General features: G+C 41.2%; 1 protein-coding gene across 1 annotated transcript in view; it reads left to right on the top strand.

The window, feature by feature from the left end:
* The first annotated feature begins 765 nt into the window (after nt 1-765).
* The window catches only part of SACS (sacsin molecular chaperone), a 49,760-nt gene continuing 35,608 nt past the window's right edge, over nt 766-14,917 (top strand). The window contains exons 1-2 of the mRNA XM_072134302.1: nt 766-1,103; nt 7,895-8,278. Coding sequence (XP_071990403.1) covers nt 8,256-8,278 — 23 coding nt within the window. The 5' untranslated portion in view covers nt 766-1,103; nt 7,895-8,255. The remainder of the gene's footprint in view (nt 1,104-7,894; nt 8,279-14,917) is intronic.

Here is a 14,917-nt window from a genome sequence, read left to right as displayed (position 1 = left end):
AACCTTCTTCCATTTAAGGATTATGGAGGCCACTGTGCTCTTAGGAACATTGAGCGATGCCGATTTTTTTTTTGTAAGCTTGGCCAGATCTGTGCCTTGCTACAATTCTGTCTCTCAGCTCCTTGTCCAGGTTACCCCAACAGCCTCTAGAGAAAATTTGCATAAATGAAACATAACATTTTTACTTGGTTCTGGTTTATTAAATGTTTAAACAAAATAAGGATGGGGATCTATAAAGCAACCTATCATCGGATCTACCTAATTAGGTGTAATAATGAAGATGTAATTTGATGTAATTTGCTTTACCCTTGGAATTGTTTCCTGGTACTTGTTGTTCTACCCTTAGCCCTTATTCATGGATGTGTCCTACTTATACTTCTGTCACATCCTTCTAGATATGGTCTAAAGATTTGATACTCAATCCAATTGTACTCTTCTCTATGGATATGACGATATGGATATATATATATAGTTAGCACTTATAAGCATACTGTATTTTACTCTACTTTCATTTTTAGATATATTTCACAATACATATAATTAACAAGGTCATTATATCACAAGGCAGTATAACCATTCACTCTCATGCACCACTATCTTCTTCCCAGATAAGACAAACTACATCCAACTCACTGAACTAACAGCACATGTGCACTGCCCTCAAATATGGAGTCACAATATCTGCATCCCCCTTGTGAGCATGCTCACTGCCCTTAAACATGGCATCCTTAGAAGCCTCTGCAGAGTACTGCGCATGTGCAGTGCCAGTAGCAGCCCAGGCACAGCTAACGGTATGTGATGTGTGCAGTCCTGGATACTCCCATATGTGCTGCTCACACATGATCCTCACTTGTCACACAGGACAGGAGGGACTCAGAGCTGGGAGGACTGGAGAGAAATGCAAACTGAGTCTCTAAGGAGGGGAGCTGTAGCTTCTGCTGCATTGGACTTGTTTGGATCTGTTCCTGGTGCAGTACTAGCCTTGCAGCACTATGTGGGAAAGCTGCTGACATCACAGGAGAGATCCCCTACAGCACCCGGTCATTGTGCACCCAGTCTCTAAATCTCTGCAGTCTCAGGGGTGTCCCTGCTCCCTGGATCATGTAAGTATCATCTCCCTCCCCTGCTGATTGCTCCTTCTCCATCTGATCACCTTATACACTGCACAGCTTTGTTGTTTTGACTTTGTTACATTGTGTTTGTTTGTTGTTGTGATCTACTTACAATGTATCTGCTTATTGTTCTGCTCTTATTACATTGTATCTACTTGTGGTCTGTTCATGTGGAGAATTCCAGGCATCTTTCACTGGGTCTGCATTTTTTTTCACTGTCCTTCATTGAATGATTCTTAGCAGAGCATTGCAGAGGCAGCACATTTCATCAGGGTTTTTACTCCAGGGAAGTGTTAGCATTTTATGTAGGTGACATTATCAATTTTACTTTTGCTGCCTTTGCTGTTGGTGAGAACTTCCTGTATGTATGGCCTTGAGCTGTGCCATGCCTGGGGACCTGGCACAGCATGTGGGTATCCAAAGTATCTGCCTGCATAGGATTTACTGGACTTCTATCAGACCCAGGGGCTGTCTGTACCATCCTTACAGAATCTAATGGACCAGGATACAAAACTTGACATCTGTACAAGTCGTACTAGCATAATGCACCAGAATGAAGAACTTGCATTCTATAAAATCTTTGTATGGTATGGTGAAACAGTATCCAGAACCTTGGGGACATTAGAACATTATATCCCTGAACGTTTAGAATACACAAACTACAGTCTACCGATCCATTAACCAAAAGAATGCAAAAATCTGTCTACTGATCCAGTGGAGCATGATGGACCAGCACCATGGACTTGCAGCCCATACAACTCCAAAAGCGTCAAGGATATATAACTTGTAGTCTAGAGCATGATGGACCAGAATATCATTCTTGTCATCTGTATAATCTTGTTATCCGTTTGTTCCAAAAAGACATGCTTATCAACAAAATACTGGGACTTACAGACTGTATTATCCCACCAAAATATGGTGTATTCGGATACAGAATTTGTCTAAACTGATCCAACAGTATACAAAGAAGCAAGAGCAAGAACTTTCAGTATGTAATATCCTAATAAAACACAATGGGCTACAATCCAGGTCATGCTCAACCAGAATTAAAGACTTTTATCTTCTGCTCTGTCCCAACAGGAGAACATGGACCAGAATCTGAGACTTGTTATCTTTTACATTAACTGCTAGACCAGGATCCAAGTTTGCAATATTGTAGGAAGTATGGAATTGTGATCAATCTATTTTAAGTTTATACCGTAACTACACAAAGCCCAACGCACCAACATTCAGAGCTTTCACACTAAAACTTGAGCATCAAGAAATGGCACCAAGGACTGTCTTTTAAGAATGTGATGAAGCAATGTCAAGGTTGTGTAGTCTGTATCGTGCTAACAGAGCTAACTGCATCTTGACCCAGAGGCTATTTTATGTGCTGTCTCATTAGAGCATTATGGACTTTATTTGGGGTCTTGGAGACTATATTGACCCAAAAGAACTTAATTTATTAAATTTTAAGACTTGACAGAGCTAGAAGAACCTTAATTCATGGCTTGTAATTTTTTCTGTCCTGATTGAACTGAATAGTTCCTATGCAGTGCCTGCATTCTAGATTATGTAGCATAATGGGTTACAGCCTACACTGCCTTTACAGTCCATGATGCCCTAGAACAGCAAAAGTAACCTAACAAATGACAATGCAGAGCTGAAGTCCATCCCTGACTCATAGCCTTGCCTCGCTTCCCAATGCTGCAGTACAATACAATTCTTACTCCTTTGCCATGATGAGTATTAGATTAGTCAGACATATGAATGTGTTTGAAGACATTAACATAGCTCATCCAGCCAGACTTTATTCCGTAGTCCTATCTGCTGGAGGGCTTGTCATATGCTTATTACAAGACACATGTTACCAGACCCAGTTGTGCAGGGTTAGTTTGGGTCTATTAATATGGACTGCTCTTCCACTCCTGGCGTGACTGATGTAAATTCTTATGATGCCATTGTTCATAGCAGTGACTGATGTCTAATATTAGCATGAATGGAGGGGACTGTTAAGTGGTTTATTCCCAAGCGATTGGCCCTAGTTAATGTGGACATATGTTTCATTGTGTAGATAAATTCACTGACAGCTTGCTACTATGACAATAGAAGTATACTGTCAGCACTGTCATTGCATAAAAGGTTATAACCTTTGGCTGCTGAGCAATAGATTGGCCCTCTGGCAGCAGTTCCTAACCTGGGGGTATGTGAATAGTTAGTGAGCTTATAAGGGGTATAATTTTCAGTGAAAATATTTATGCCTTAAAGTATTTCTGTCACTTTATGATTGGTCAGAGCGAAATATTTCAGGAAATCATAGAATATATCTGAGGTCTTTTGTCCGCAAATTAATTTCTGTCCTCGTCTTAAGGGACAGAACTCCTTGATAGTCTATTGTTCTCTGCACACGTCAGATGTTTTTCACAGTCTAATGACCTGAACCTATTTGAGAAAATTGCCACATTTACTACTGACCATGAAACCTGCATATTGAAGTCAAAGGGTATGAATAAAAAAACGGACAGCACAAGGTTGTCACAGTGCAGTCAGTTTTTCAAATCCGTGTTTTAAAGAAGTAGCTCATAGCTGTAAAAACCGGACACAACTAGGATGACACTAGGACTACAAAAAAACAATGGGCAAATATCACTACGACTTAAATTAAATCTGCCCAATCTCGGATCAAACTCCTCTGATTTGACACTAGATTGGGAACTGTTAAAATTCTGTACTATCAGAATCAAGCATGATAAATCAGAGACAACTTGGTAATGGTAATGTGGTAATCTTCTTCTTATATTTGTGATCCATGCCCTCCTTCCTTCTAAAATGAACATTTAAAGTTATGTTAATTAGCCAGAAGCACTTTGGAGGCATTACCAGAGCCCCTCCATGCAGTAGCTTAACAGGGATTTGTATCTTCCCTCCCTCAGCACTACACCCCTTGCCACTGCCTAATGTAATCTCACACAGTGGATGGGTGAAGGTTTCCTGGACAGTGTCAAAGCCTGTGAAGCTACAGCTTGGTGGGGTTCTGTTAACGCCACCCAAATGCCTTCTGACTCATTATCATAATTTTAAAAATTAATTTTAGAAGGAAAGAGACTATGGATATCAAATATAAGAAGATAACCACAGTCAGTGTCTGGATCTATGAGTAAGTGTCCCTGGTTTTTCTATGCTTGATTTTGATGGTGGATTTCCTTCATTGATAGACAATGCAGAGGTGATGTATTATCGATTATGCAAGCTGTGCATTAAATTGTATGCTGTATAGAAGTGACTCAGAATACCAAAATTGACTCAAAACTAAAGTTATAGTTATAATATTAGGCATTTTGATGTTATTTGAAATTTAAACAGGATACTGTGCTGGACTGTCCAGAGGAAATGCAGGGGTAGGAAATTGGCCTAAGGGTCCAGTGATCTCCTGCTGCTCACACCTGCCGGAGGTCTGAGTTTACTCAGGGTTACAAAGAGATTTCCATCTAGAGCTTCAGAAGGAGCACCCATATGGGCAATGCACCCTGAAAACTTCAGAAAATGTGTATTGGACATGAAAAATTAAAGATGTTTTCCAAGGATTAGACTATTGATCACATATCCAGAGGATCAGTCATCAATATCACCCGGCACCCCAGTTCATCATCCGTTTTTTTTAAAGGTGCTACATAGTACTGCCATCAACGTAATCGTAGCAATGCAAAGGTTTGTATTGCTCCATTTACATAGGCCGTCGGTATCAATAAGTAAGCACCATAATGTTGGTCCCCAATATCAGTGATGGCTAACCTTTTAGAGCCTGAGTGCCCAAACTTTAACCAAACGCCACTTATTTATTGCAAAGTGCCAGCACAGCAGTCATTTATTTCTCCTTGTTCTTTGACAACTTTCAATCAATCAGCCTCCTAAAGACACCAACGCAGTTGAAAGGAGGAGGGCAAATTCATCTATCATTGTAGGAAGATTATGCAGGAAGATTCTTAGAGTCTTTTCTGGTAAACTTCATTCTGGGGTGATGGCCTGGGTGCCCACAGAGAGGGCTCTGAGTGCCGCCTCTGGCACCAGTGCCATAGGTTCGCCACCACTGTCCTATATGATACTCTCCATGAGAGCCCCCTAGTCTGTATATGTTATTAGTGGGGACAGCCACTTGAGAAGTTTGTTGTGACCTTGGAACAGCCTAAGTATATCCATCAGAAAGATGAGCTGATGCTGGTGTCTTACCGTATGCAGTTTTGTCCATCTTCACTATGGAATGAAGCTTCAGCTATTTGCATACATTGTATATCAGTCTTGTATATGATGCATGCTGGACGCTGACATTCCTTACCTATTACTACATGACTGTTGCTTGATACATATCCCAGACTAACTTGGTAGAATAAAGTAGTTTTCCATACACGGAGAGGGAATCCAGAGCAAAACAGAGAATAACTCATGGCTTGTTCCATTACTACCCAAAATATAGGGATATAGTGATTCACCATGTGCACATTAACCTCTACAATATGTGACGTATGTCTTTTCATTCATTCTCTATGTTGCAGTAGAAGTCAGCATTGTATTCCTGGTAGGCTCCAATAAGCAAAGCTGCAGAATAAATCATTTCATGGGATTTTAGAAACTTGACAGCTATGATTTTAACATAATCACCGGCTCCTAGTCTAAAGATGAGATTGCTGGGGCAGCTAAGACCAGTGAAACATACCCCCCTCAATCCATCCACCTTTATGGGCATTATGGCATAGGCCAAGCATGTATGTCCGGCTGTTTCTACAGCTCCATGGATGTGAATGGAAAACCCTGTACATTTGAAGCCTGCTTACAGATCTACATGTATCAGGTATCTATTCCCTATCCTGTTGATATGCTAAAAAAAGCCTATGGTAGGAGTCATCTTTACCATTTAGTAAGAATCCTTCATTTTACAAAGACTTTTGGGAATGCCACTTGGCTTGGTATAGTTTCCACCTCAGACATTATTGACTCTCTGTAAAATATTATAATAACTTTAGTTTGTACATATAGTATACTGTGTAATATATACTCGTGAATATATATATATATATATATATATATAAGACATGGGGAAAGAATAGTATTTAAAATGTATTCCAATCAATACAGAATATTGCATAAATACCAGATACAGGTGGATTCTACCATTTGGACCCTCCCCTATCAGGAAAACCAGAATCACACTTCCTGACTCTCTTGGTCGCTGTACCTATAAAAGTCAATTGGAACAAGGCAATACTTACTTTTAAAAAATTCATTAAGGATTGTCTGTAACAATGATCTAAGGCGCAGTTAGGTTCAGGTCTTACCTCCAGCTCAGCTCCATTGGTAAATTCATGAATGGTGAAGATAACATAAGCTTTTTAGTATTGTACAACAGAATTGTAGCATTTACAGAAATAACTTTCACAATCTCTTACCTTGTGGTAGTAGAAGGTTCATCCCTGAAGTTCTTAGAAACCTACAAGCCTATAGACCTAACTGCAGTGATTCACTGCTCCGCATCCCCTCTCAATAGAGTTTCATGTAATCTATTTGCCCAGTGATCTTCTGTCCCTCTTGCTAGTAAGACAGAATTCAGCAGAACTATCAGAATGAAAAGCAGATTAAGGATATATTCACATGTCTGTATATGATGGCAGCTAGCTCACGGCTGCCATAGAGGTGCACTATGCATGGGCTCACCGCACCATGTCTGAGCCGTGCGGATGTGCTGAAAACGATTATCCTATTCCTTTCCGGAATTGCTGTGCAGATGCTCAGCTTTCTATGGAAAGGGGAGGGTTAAGTGTCCCCCCCCCCCCTTTAACACCGGAAAACTGGTTGCACGGTTTGTGGCCCTTCAACATGGGGCGGCACTGTGGCTTAGTGGTTAGCACTGCAGCCTTGCAGCGCTGGAGACCTGGGTTCAAGTCCCAGGGTCAACATCTGCAAAGAGTTTGTATGTTCTCTCCTTGTTTGCGTGGGTCTCCTCCAGTTACTTCCCACAGTCCAAAACATACTGGTAGGTTGATTAGATTGTGAGCCCCATCGGGGACAGGGACTGAAATGGCAAACTCTGTGCAGCGCTGCGTAATCTGTGTGCGCTATATAAATAAAGAATTATTATCATTATTAATAATAACAGCAATAATAATAACAACACAGTTGTGTGAATGTAGCAAATTTGCGGCCGCATGTACGTCCCCATAGACGGCAATAGCGGCACGGCTGGGATACGGTGCCACACATGTGTAGCACCGATCCGGGCTGCACACCGCAAAAAGATCTTTTGAGAGTGTGCGGCCGTGTGCCACTGTTTTCTATGGAGGGGTCACCTCCTCATCCTCTCCAGCACACGGCGGTATGCCCACACGGCGGGCATACCACGTGTGTATGTACCCTAAGAGGGAGGAATGGAAGTTGATGAGAGCCAAAGTAAGTTGAAAAGGAAATGCCTATCTTTGGTAAGATACATTAAAAAGTTACTTGTAGTCACTTGTACTACTGATTTATGCAAAGTCTAGTGAAAAGTTAGTGATCATTTAAATGCAGTAGTCATTCCTACTCTAGGGGGACGAATCTCATTACAATTCACATCAGTCAGTTTGTGCACTTTTTACATGGGGCAGTTATCAAGTATAAGTGTTTTCTAGTAATGGTTGTATCTGACACTTGGCCTGATTTAATTCCCCCTCCTGAAATCGTGAACAACATACAGGAGAGGGTCGCTGCATTGAGTGTTCTATGTTCTTATATAGATTATAACCTGCATTTCTCCTCCTTTCCACTTGTTCCAGACATGGTGCTTCACTTCTGATCAAGATACACAGCTAATGAAAGTCAAGGAGAGGAAATCCCCTCTGTGAATTGGCCACTTGTGCTGAAAGAGAAGAAGCTGGTCACCGGCCAGGACAGGAACCTGTAGTGTGAGCAGAGGAAAGTGTCTATATAGAGAAGCTAGAAGAAGCTTCTGATGAGTTGACAGCTAAGGGCCTAAAAGTCTTAGAAGTTCATACTGACAAGTTACGAGAAGTAACTCAAGGCATGGAAGACAAAATGTTGTCTGCTGTTAGGTAGCGCCGGGACTTGGTCAAGTCAAGAAAATTGCAGAAGATTTGCAGAAAAGTAAATGATTTCTATCTGTGCATCAAGAGCAATATGATGGAGGCCATGGATACAAAGTAAGTCTTATGTATTTTTGTCTTAAAAAATATTTGTCAGTTTCATTTTGTCTATATTGAGTATATCACATAAAAAAGAATTCTGGTTTGTTCAGGGGGGACAAGCTGTTGTTGCACTGTGTTTACTTACTCCAGTCGATGGCCAGGGGAGATCCAGCAGAAACTAACATTTCTCTCAACTTAACCTGTTTGGGGCATTTTAAAGGACATTTAGTTTAAAGAGTCATTCCAGGATTTTTTTTGATTGAATGATTAATGTCAGATCAGTAGGTGTCTGACAACTTCCAAAAACTTTCGATGGTCCAGCCAAATTCCAAATGCCGTTGATCTTTATTTCATTAAAATCTTTACATCCACAGTGCTATTCCTTTTCCCACCGTGGGAAAAGGAATAGCACTGTGGATGTAAAGATTTTAATGAAATAAAGATCAACGACATTTGGATTTTGTCTGGACCATTGAAAGTTTTTATTTGTGACCTATACCTTCTCGAACAAGGTGGGTGCCGTGCCAGTTCCGTACAAGGAAGGGCTGGAGGTGTGCTGGATTATATGTTTATGTCTGACAACTTCCGCCTGGCACATTCGCACGCTCGTCTGAATTAATTAAATGCCACATTCAAAAGGGGTTCTGGAAGTAAGAGCTCTCCTTAGGCTGGGATCACGTCATGTTTTTTCCATAAGTTGTAAAGATACACTGGGGCACATTTACTTACCCGTTCCTGCATTCACAGAAAGGGCATTATCCGACGATCATGCACTCTGCCACGATTCACTAAGATTGTGCACCTGAAATGAAAGTGTTGCTTCCCCGGTCAGGTTCGACAGAGTTCACATTCTTCTTCTTGGTGCGTGTAAGTGCTTGATCTTACAATACAATCTGAAAGTTAAATCAGATCCGAATCAGTCGGATCGTCTGACAGCTCGCCCCCCCTCCATTTCTGTCGCAATCCGATTGCATGCGACACAATCCCCAGTTAAATACCTGTCCCAGCGGCGCAAATCCCGAAAACGAAAAACCCACAAAAGTGCGGCCGCGGACACTTAGTAAACAAGCCCCATTGAGCGGACACCATACGTTGTATAGTGGCTTTGATTGGTATCACACCTGACTGAGCTACGGACAGTTCATGTCACCGACTGATCAGTGGCTTCCAACAGCTGATCGATGGGTGTGCCAGGTGTCAGACAGGTGTTTGACACTGATGGCCTATACTAATAATAATAATTACGCAGCGCTGCACAAAGCATGACAAATTGGTTCCTGTCCCTAATGGGGCTCACAATCTAAACAACCTACCAGTATGTTTTTGGAGTGTGGGAGGAAACCCATGTAAACATGGAGAGAACATACAAACTCTTTGCAGATGTTGACCTGGGTGCGACTCGAACCCAGGACTCCAGTGCTGCAAGGCAGAAGTGCTACCCACTCAGCCACTGTGCTGCCCCTATAATTCCTTATGATGGGCCACTCACGTAATGGACCACACTTTTTGATGACCAAATATCCTAACGCATATGTAAAGAGGTTAGGATGTAAGAGTTAGAGGCAATGAATTCCCTTAGACTACAGAAGCTTGGCGGTTATGATTAGTGTCTGTAGTATCGTAGTGTCTTTAGTTAGAATCTCAGGAACTCGGTAACTTTATATTCTTCACCACTTGTTCTCTTCATCTTATTGTATACAGCACATTCCTGAAAAGTGATGTAGCATATGTTATTATCCCAATTGGCAAAGTCATCACCTCTTCTTTCTCTGTGCTGAAAGAGGTAAATATACAGATATTCATTTATTACAAGAATAGGAATTTGGTAGGGTTTTGTATTGGAGTTTTGGTTGGGAATCTAAAATCAGTGGTGTGAAAAAAAATCATCTAAAACTTTTGATGTCGATTTTTGACTTTAAGGGCTCTGTCGAATTGGCATTGATGTTCATCTTCACTTGTGTTTTGTCTCCGTTGTGCCTGTTTTTTTTTTTTCCATTTTGACTCCATGTCTGCAGAAAAACTGAAGGTATAACATTGCTTTGAAAACATCTCACCTGGTTTTCAGCCTCATCAGTTAAAAAAACCCAACAATGTTTCATCCGTTTTTTTTCTGCGGAGCCATAGGCTTCTATTGCCTTCCGTGTTCCGCATCAGTGAAAAAAATAGGACATGTTTTATAATTTTTCTTCCATGGGCATTGGAAAATACAAGCCCATAGAAATCAATGGCTTTGTGAGGCATCTGTGCCTCAACTGAACCACGGACATGAAAAGCAAAGTTAATGTGAAAGAACCCGAAAGGAAATTCCGGAATTTTATTAATTATGTATTCTTAGAATAGGTGGTCAGACCCTTATCACTCATCCATTTGAAGAGTCCAGATAAGGCCTGTGGTCCTTTATTGTTCACCAAGCACAGTGCTCTTATATAGTGGCTGTGCTTGGTATTACAGCTCAGGCCCATTCAATTGATCACATCTAAGCTGCAGCCAGCCCATGGGACCATATCACTAGCTTGGGAAAGGGAAGTACTTCTAACTTAACCAGTTAAGGACCGGGCCCTTTCCTGTTTTTTCATTTCCATTTTTCACTTCCCACCTTCAAAAATCTATAACTAATTGCACTTCATAATGATGGTATTGAATATTCCATGCCATGTACTGGGAAGTGGGAAAAAAAATTCTAAATGCAGTGAAAATGGTGAAAAAATGCATTTGCACCGTTTTCTTGTGGGCTTGGATTTTCCGGCTTTCGCTATGCGCCCCCAAATGAAATGTCTGCTTTATTCTTTAGGTCGGTACAATCACGGGGATACCAAATTTGTATAGGTTTTAAAATCTTTTCATACATTAAAAAAAAAATTAAAACCTCCTGTACAAAATTTTTTTATTTTTATTTTGCCATCTTCTGGCGCCAATAACTTTTTTATACTGTTGTACGGAGCATTTTTTGCGACATTTGATAATATTTTCAATTATACCATTTTTACGACTGTACGACCTTTTGATCACTTTTTATAATTTTCTAAATATTTTTCAAAATGGCAAAAAAGTGCCATTTCCGACTTTGGCCGCTATTTTCCGTTAATGGGGTTAAAAGCAGTGAAAAACCGTTATTATATTTTGATAGATCGGGCATTTTCAGAAGCAGCGATTCCTAATGTGTTTATGATTTTTACTGTTTATTTATATTTATATCAGTTCTAGGGAAAGGGGGGTGATTTGAATGTTTAGGTCTTTTTTTTTAATTATAATTTTTTTTGTTTACTTTTATTTTTACTATTTTTCGGACTCCCTAGGGTACTTTAACCCTAGGTTGTCTGATTGATCCTACCATATACTACCATACTACATTATGGCAGTACATGGGGATTTTCCTCCTCATTCATTACAATGTGCTGTCAGCACATTAAAACGAGACGCTCCCAGATAACGCCACAGGGAGCGACGATCCTAGGCAAACTGCCGGCAGCTTTGCCGGCAGTGATCGCTGGGATAACACCCACGATTGGTGCTAGCACCGATTGCGGGTGTTACCAGTAAGTCTTTGCTGCAATATGCTCTTGGACGTAGTCAAGCTCCCTGCTCCTTCAGACGCTCATTTTTGTAAACTCGCACGTCCTCCGTTCAGAAGCTGTCCTGCGCATCCCTGGCCGGCTTCACTGGTGCACTGCATGGTGGCGCAGGCTGGGGGAACGAGCACTCCGACCCAGAAATGAATTTTAAAAACTTTTTTCTGTGCCTTGGAGATGTGGGAAGTGTGAAGGTGCAGGTCTATGGGGATAAGTGACTGCGTCCAAGAGCGATCCCACCTCCTTGACTGGGTCTTTGGCAGACAAGCTGGGAAATAAAAGTACATTTTTTTAAAGACTGTTACGACTCCCATGACCAGCAGAGAAAGCATTGGGATATATTTGCAGTCTTGTATATGGCACTAAGGGGGGTTTATTGAGTCGATTTTAGATGACAGGTTCCCTTTAATAAATAGATCCCAGGATTTGTCTCCATTTCTTCACTCAATTTGAACACGAAAAATCATCATAGGCCATCAGGTGTATAGTATATACATAGATTTGGCACACAAGTGGGCAGCAAGGTGGCTCAGTGGTTAGTACTACAGCCTTGCAGCACTGGGGTCCTGGGTTCAAGTCCCATCCAGGTCAACATCTGCAGAGAGTTTGTATGTTCTTTCTGTGTTTACGTTGGTTTCCTCCGGGTCCTCCAGTTTCCTCCCACACTCAAAAACATACTGGTAGGTTGATTAGATTGTGAGCCCCCTGGAGACAAGGACTGATTTGGCAAACTCTTTGCAGAATCTGTGAGAACTATATAAAAAATTGAAAGTAAAGTAAAGGAAATCCTATAAAAGAGGGAGCACATGAGGTTATAGTATATGAGCATGGTGCAGAAGGTATATAGTTTATAGAAATTTGGGAGAGATAATATAGAGCTAAACTGGGTTACTGCAGTAAATGGGTCCTCGCCGCAGCTACTAGGCTTGGCCACTGCTTAGTGTGTGGCGCTATGTATTGTGCAGACTGCAGTGGCTGTGTTTTCCACCCATAAAGGGACAATTGATAAACACAGCTCCATCCTCCCCTCCTCTGCCCGGGACCCATTAGGTGGCTGTGGTACTAGTGTAGACTAAAATCCAGGTGTGAACAGGGCCTAGGAAAGGATAAAAAATAAAAAATATTGCCTTATGATCTCAGAATTCTAAAGAGCACATTTTCCTCTGGTTCGGTGCCCAAGCTTCCCTTCTTCCTGGGTTGAAACAAAATAACAAAAAGAAATTAATAGATACTGTACTTTTTACTCAAAAAACAGGACTTCATTATAATGGACACTCGGCGTGCCCTCGGATATTGGTTACACTGTGTTGTATTAGAGCGGTCTGTTGTCTGTTTCCCTATTCTGTACAGTTTACATGACCTGAATCTAAATCGAGCTGCTGACTCATCACTTCTTGTCTGCAGTCCTGAATATTGTGGTGACTGCAGCTTCAGATCTTTGTTGCAATTTTTTTTTTTTTTGGCATCTGCAGCGGAAGACTCGCCCTACCTAGCCCAGCCTCTATTTAGGCAGTATGTTCCAAAACATGTAGGGCGTCCTCATCCTTGGCCAACCTACTGCCATACATTGCCAGTATTTAATGAATTTTAGGAGATTGAGTCAGTGGGGGAGATTTATCAATAGTTTCTGAGGTAAAACTGTTCTAGTTGCCCATGGTAACCAATCAGAGCTCAGCTTTAATTTTATAAACAGCTGTGGGGAAATGAAAGCTGAGCTCTGATTGGTTGCTACTAGAACAGTTCTGCTCTCAGACACTTCTGATAAATGTCCCCCATTTGATATAGAATTGAAGGATTGGGGTGTGTAGGAGTGGGGACACAGATATGAATCATTTTTTAAGAGTGGGATTATAGAGTGTTTAGTGAGGGGATAGTATATAGTAGTTGACACACAAGTGGTAAATCTATAAAAGGGGGAGCACATAGGGTTATAAGGGGAGATTTATCATCAAGTTTCTGAGGTAAAACTGTTCTAGTTGCCCATGGAAACCAATCAGAGCTCAGCTTTAATTTTATAAACAGCTGTGGAAAAATGAAATCTGAGCTCTGATTGGTTGCCATGGGTGTATGGTAAATCTGCCCCATAGTGTATGAGCATGGGGCCCCATCTGCCCCGTAGAGTATGAGCTAGGGCTAAATTGGGCTACTGCAGTCAAGTGCAGTCTGAGTGAGTCGCAGCTACCAGGTTTGGCCACTGCACAGTCAGCCAGATTTATTATAAGTTTCTGAGGTAAAATTTTTCTAGTTGCCCATGAAAACCAATCCGTGTTCAGCTTTAATTTTATAAACAGCTGCGAAAAAATTAAAGCTGAGCTCTGGTTGGTTGCAATGGGCAACAAGAACATTTCTGCTCTAAGAGACTTCCAATAAATCTCCCCCAGCGTGTGGTGCTAATGTACTGGGTAGCTCATCCACCCCACCCCATCCCAGCACAATGACCTCTGCCCGGGTCACCGAGCATGCCTAGAAGACTATCTGACTCTGGCAAGATGGCCGCTTCATAATCATATCCAGAAAATAGAAATTAAAAGAGAATTTTAGGCAAAAAAAAGTAATAAGTAATATAAAATATAGTGATACAGTCCCTTTGAGGCTGTAGCCTCATGGCTCGGTATTGAATATCCCCCACGGCCGGTTTATCATTACACAAGGAGACGGCTGATCTTCCTTTCTGTGAAGATTATCTGACTGGAGCTCTTTATCTACTGTGAAGAAACCCTTTTTATCCCCATAGATAGGAATCACGCTGCCTCCTTCATGTAGCTGCCAAATGAATTTTGCCGCGGCAAGGCCAACGACACAATTACCTTTTATATAGTATCCTGGCTCTGGTATTTTGCGAGTTCTATGTAAAATTTAAGAAATTATTTAAAAGGGAGAAAGATAGTTTTCTGTTATTTCACTGCATTTAATTGTGATGAATGAAGGGGCTAAAATCAGTAATTCTGACCATGTGGTACTATATGTAGTGTTAGGTAAACACACCTTTGCTTGTTGTTAGTAGAAGCAGTGTGAAAAATGCATTTATATTCCAGTATTGTAGCTGGACTTGGTGCACTGGATGCCTAACACTGACCTAATTTCT

The sequence above is a fragment of the Engystomops pustulosus genome, chromosome 2 (assembly GCF_040894005.1).
Source record: "Engystomops pustulosus chromosome 2, aEngPut4.maternal, whole genome shotgun sequence".
Classification (NCBI taxonomy): Eukaryota; Metazoa; Chordata; class Amphibia; order Anura; family Leptodactylidae; genus Engystomops; species Engystomops pustulosus.
The sequence above is the reverse complement of the archived record's forward strand: the minus strand, read 5'-3'. Positions and strand labels throughout refer to the sequence as shown.